This window comes from Mytilus edulis, chromosome 7 (assembly GCF_963676685.1).
Source record: "Mytilus edulis chromosome 7, xbMytEdul2.2, whole genome shotgun sequence".
Taxonomy (NCBI): domain Eukaryota; kingdom Metazoa; phylum Mollusca; class Bivalvia; order Mytilida; family Mytilidae; genus Mytilus; species Mytilus edulis.
Window position 1 is genome coordinate 59,115,020 of NC_092350.1, and position 6,000 is coordinate 59,121,019.

Below are 6,000 nucleotides of genomic sequence, written 5' to 3' on the forward strand. Positions count from 1 at the left end.
CTGATTGTCTATAACATGTAAGGACTCGTATATAATATACCCTACTTGATTAACTATGACAAAACAATATCATGAAATTAATGTTTTAAACAGATTAGCGTTACAATATGATTGAAAATAATAGTCTAACATAAACGTTGATCTAACTCAAACTCTTTCCGGCGAAAGATAACACATGGACATTCAAACTCACAAGTCGAAAATAAACTGTCAACGCCATGACTAAAGACTGAGCAACATGAACCCCGACAAAACCGAGGGTAATCTCATGTGCTCCGAAAAAAGAGATGTGATGTGATGAAAAGGAGGACAGGAATGTAGTTACGACATTATGAACATATCCCATATCATCTATGAACGAATATCCTATAAAGGTCAACCGACTCTTGATGGTGTCCGGAAAGTTTATGACCGTTGACAAATAGAAAAGAACCCATAATAAACAAAAAGATAAATAACAATAATAAACACCAACAGGCACTAAATCAGTTAAAATATTTTTTGACACGTCTATTTTCATCAAGTCCATTCAGTTAACAAACGTTAAAACGATTAAAAAAGTCTAATAGTTTATTGGTTATAGTTCAATCATTATAAATGTTTGGATGAAATCATATTTTTTTTATCAAAACCTTTGTTCAACATGTTTTATATAGATATGTTAATGTAAGTTCATGTCCTAAATGCAGAAAATTATTTCAAAATTCTGTAGTAGTTTTTTGCAGAAAACTGTAATAAAATTAATGATCCCGTTAATATTTTAAAATCCCAATTAAAATGTGATGATATCAAATATGAATTTAAAGACAAGATTTACAAAAAGACATATAAGTGAAATGTGTTGGCATTTGAAAAGATACAATTTGTCTATTTTGTAATTTTATAAAGATAAGCATTGTTTTTCCTATCAACAAATAACAGCCGATCACTTGATCTATCGTAGTTTATACACCATGGTAAGGTAATACCATCATCTGTAGACAATAGTTGTCGATATTTCTGCCCATCTGGAGATATAACTACAACGTTACCTAAATTATTGTCAACAACATACACGTTTCCTTCATTGTCTACAGTGATACCTAATGGAACAGGTAATACACTTTCTTCTTTTAAGGTACATGCTGGTTTGCCCTGGAGATCACAACATGTCACAGGGCTTTTGTTCATGTCGGTGTAGTAAATGTAGTCACCAAAAGAGGTTATATAAGCATTGGAACTTATCCTACTAGAAACCAAATTTGTCACCGATTCATTGCCAATATCAATCATTTTTATTCCTCTTTTCCCTGCACAGAACATGAAATAGCCATCTCTGTAAACCATACCACCTATTGGATAACCCAATGAAATGGTTTGAGTTACTGTCTGCTTTGCCATGCAGATGATGTATATTTCACCAGAGCAACATGATACAGCTATTGTATTATCCTCTGTATTATATGTAACATCGAAAGGAATGCAGTTCAATTTGATTTGAAACTCGGTTGAACCGTCTTTGTTGATAATATTGAGTCCACATTTCAAACTAGTTATTGTCCATCCCCAAGAAAGGTACAGCCTTTATTGTCACTACCTATTTTTATAGTTTGGATTAAGTTCAAGTTAATATCATCAATTGATCCGGTATACATTTTAGGAAACACGAGTTGTGCTTGTACATTCTTTCTTCGAACAATGTCAATGACTGTAGGCTTATAATCTGTACAAATGTCTCCAAATGTTTTAAAATTAGACGAGAACCTCTCTAAACCTTTATCTAGATCAAGGTACAGACGCGTTTCTTTGAAAGTGTCGCTGGATAGAAGTTCTTGTAATAATTTAACACTTTCGGTAGCAATTTTATCAATATGTTGCATAGCAAGGAATGACTGAAATTCGGATGCATATTGTTTGATATTGGCAATATCAGACTGGAATTCTTTGATTTCCTGCTCTTTCTTTTCGAGTTGTTTAAGCAAGTTGCATATCTTCTCACATTCTCTTTCCTCAGTTTCATCTAGCTTCTTTATTAGGCTGTCATGTATTTGATCGAGGTGGGAGTTTATTTTCAATCTAAACTGTTGTATTTCATTCCGAATTTTACCTTTTAGATCCTTGAGAGATTTCAGATTTGTTTTTCTGTTCTGTATGATTCGTTCATGATTTTCAGCAACTTCTTTTAAGGTCTGTTCAATTTCCTGGAATGCGCTTGAGGTTTTAAAATTATGTATGACATCTTCGAGTGGGCATATTTCTTTGCAGCTATTGTGATTTTCAGATATGCATCTTATGCAACAAGGAGACTCAGGTTTTTTACAGTATATCTGGTATTGCTCATTATGTTCACTGCATATTAGTGTGATTTTTAAGACATCAGATGGCAACTTTTGGTAGTCCGACACTGCTATAACGCTGTGATTTCTCGACGATTTAGACAATGTATCATGTTCTTTACAATTCCCACATAAGCCCTCGTCGCATTCCGGACACCAAACTACTGATGATTTAGAGATATGTCGAAGGTCACATATACCACACATTGGGGTGGAGGTCGCCATGCTACTACAACAAGTAAAATATACATAATATAAAAACATAATTGACCGCTGTAGAATATAAAGGACTATTGACAATTTAATTGATCTTACATCGAAATAATAGTAACGTCACGTCATTGGTTAAAGTTCCATTCTCAAGAACTTTTTTAACCAATCCAGACGTTTTGGTGTGTACTTTGAAAAATATTACACATAATACATTAGATTCTAAAACATCGAAATGCTGAACGTAAAGGATTGTATAACTGGCTTTTCAAAATTTTATATATCTTTATTAGGAATGTCAACTCTCTGACGATTAACTATTCGATCACTCGTTGGATTTACCGAGTGATACTCCAGTACTCGCTCGGAAAAACATTAACAAAATGGAAACACAAATTTAACCCATTTTAAGTTTTGTTGGTCGTTGTCTTATGATCGTAACACCCTCAACAACATTATCTAGGATTAGATAATAATTTAAGGAATATTATCATTAATTAATAGCTCATTTACTACATGTACTAATTATGTAAAATGGTAATAATCTAATCAAGTAATTGATTAATATCCATAGAAAAATTGTTACTCAAACAACATCATTTGGGAACCGTTTAATGATCAACAAAGGGGTGATGATTACAACTTACTGATGTAATTAATAATTTTCCGTGGGTCGAAACAGGGTGCAACAAATTTGTTCTTATGTAAACATATTATCTTGTCAACTTTTTCTCGAACGTAGTGATTTCTCAAAATTGTAGGTAAACTGACAGTCTTGTTGATGAAAATATTAGCTTTGACGGTTCAGAGGTGGGGAATGACTAAGATTAGCTAAAAGTGTAAGCCTTGAAAAGACAATGATATTTAATAATGTAAATACAATGTTATTATTCAGTTTGTTCAAATTGTGTATCAGAAAAAGGGGGGGGGGGGGGGGGCGAAAGATACAAGAGGTATAGTCAAACTCATAAATCGAAAACAAACTGATAACTCCATTGCTAGAAAAGTAAAGACAGACAAACAATAGTACACACAATTAATCATAGAAAGAATAAGGACTAGGCAACACGAACCCATCAAAAACTTGGGGTAATCTCAGATGCTCTGGAGGGGTAAGCAGATTCTGCTCCGAATGTTGCACCTGTCGTGTTGCATGGTCATGCAAGTACAAATCCGGTAATATGCCCAATCCAGTAGATAAAACTTTTAGACCCCGAACAATTCTAAATTTTGGCTCGTTAGGTTTAATAGTAAAATGTTATTTGGTTTAGTCATTGGAGAGGTTAACTTTGACAAATTGTTAGCAAATCATTTCAAATTTCTCTGGGTATTTCTTATAAAAAGCAACAGTATTTTATACTGTATTTATTTTTAATGTTAAATGCATACGAAGTACACTATACACTAGAAAGAAATATTATAAATAGAATATCGATATGTATTGCATAATAAATCATTTTTTTTATTACGTGTATTCATAATGAATTAAAGAAACGATCAGAATGTTAACATTACCGAACATGTAATATTATGATATCCTCAAAGGTAAATAAAGAAAAGGTCTCTAAAACATTGATATAAATATGTTTTGTTTAAAAAAGTCTATTTTGTAACAGTATAAAGATGTGCATTGTCCATCCAGTTCGCAATTATCTGTCGTAACTAAAAGCCCATGAATGTGTTATGCCATCCATGTGACAGTAATTATTGACATCTTTCTCCAGCTGTTGAAATGGCAACAACATTACCAACCTTGTTTTCGACAACATAGACTTGTCCTTCGACTGGTTCGAGTGACAAACCTTTTTCCTTAAATGTTCATTTTGTTTTGCTTTGAAGATTACAACAGGTCAAATATCTGGTTTCAAAATTGGTGAAGTAAATGTAGTCAGCAAACGATGTTATGTAAGAATTAGGACTAATACTACTCGTGGTTACAGTTGTCATGGATACATCGCAAATATTTTACATTTGTATACACCGGTTCCCTGCACTGAAGATAAAGAACAATCTCTGTACACTATCCCACATATTCTACAATCAAACGATATTGTTTTAGTGACTTTCCGTTTTGCCATGCAGATGATATGTATATGCCAACGAATACGACACTGGCTTGAAACAGCAATTGTATTGTTATCTGGATTATATGTAGCATCGAACAGTTTGTCTAGTTTTAAAGTGACATTGAACTCGGGCAAACCAACTTCTTAAATATACTGACTATATCTGTTGATCGTTGCTATTTTGCTACCCGAAAGTATCACACAACCTTTAATGCCCCATTTGTACCGATAGACTGTTTTTTTTAAAAGTAATTTTAAGGCCATCGATCGGTCTGGTGTATAATTTAAGAGTTTGTAGTTGTGCTTTAATATCTGTCCTCTTTTGAATGATATCGATGACAGATGATTTATAATTTAACAATACTTCTCCAAATCTTTGAAAATCTGTTGAGAACTTTTCTAATACTGTATCCATTTTTCAGAGACAGACATTCTTCTATAAGACTACCACTTGAAACTAGGTTTTGTATTTCTGTAGAACTCTTGGTCAAAATGTCATTCTTGGTTTCATGAATAGGAATGTTTGAGGGTCAGAAGTGTACTGTTTGATATTAGCCGTATTATGTATTTTGGATTACCTTTTTCTTTTTTTGTGTATGATTTCAATAAATCACATATCTTAAGACTTTCCTTCTCTTCAAAGTCATTTAACTTTTGCATTAAGTTGTGTTGTAATATATCAAGATATGAATTTATTTGTAATCTTACTTGAATTATTTCTTTCTGATTTTTCTCTAATTGACCTGATATTGATCTCAATTTTTCCCGATGTTCTCTGTTATTTGTACATGGTATTCAGCTACTTGTTTTAAGTCTGTCCTAATTCCTCGGATGTATTGACATTTTGTATGATATCATCGATTGGAAAAATTTCTTTGCAACTATTGTTAGTTTCAGAGATGCATCTTCTGCAACATAAAGAGTCGTGTTTCTTACAATACATTTGAAAATTTTCCTTATGATTATCATGATTATTACATGCCTGGGAAATCTGCAAGACACCAGCCGGCAATTTTTTATAGTCTCACAACTTAGACAAACTATGATATTCTTGTATACATTCCTCTACCAATCATTAATAAATTAAATATATACTTATGCATTGCTCTGCTTTCCCGGTTAATTTATAATGTAAGGTATATGAAAGGCAACATTTTATTCATAAAGTAATAATTTATAAATAATTTTTTTAGAGAACTCGTTCATAACCAAATACTTAAAAATAATCCGATTGTCGGCCTTTCAAAACCATTTTTGTGTTTATCTTACAGTACTGAGCAAAACTTTGATACAATAAATATTTTCATACTAAACTTGATTATCCCCTTTTCAATGATTTAAACTATACTAGAACACAGCCGCGAAATCGCGGGCATATACAGCTTGTGAACTGTTGTAGGATGATTTTT

The 6,000-nt window shown here is 32.5% G+C and overlaps 1 protein-coding gene across 1 annotated transcript; it reads right to left on the minus strand.

The window, feature by feature from the left end:
• Positions 1-1,532: 1,532 nt before the first annotated feature.
• On the minus strand, positions 1,533-2,540 carry LOC139483269 (E3 ubiquitin-protein ligase TRIM17-like). Its single transcript, XM_071267299.1, has one exon. The coding sequence runs from the start codon at positions 2,538-2,540 to the stop codon at positions 1,533-1,535; it is 1,008 nt and encodes a 335-aa protein (XP_071123400.1).
• Between the last annotated feature and the right edge of the window lie 3,460 nt (positions 2,541-6,000).

Coding starts and splice junctions, on each gene's coding strand:
- LOC139483269 (XM_071267299.1), bottom strand. CDS start 2,540: ATGGCGACCTCCACCCCAATGTGTGGTATATGTGACCTTCGACATATC.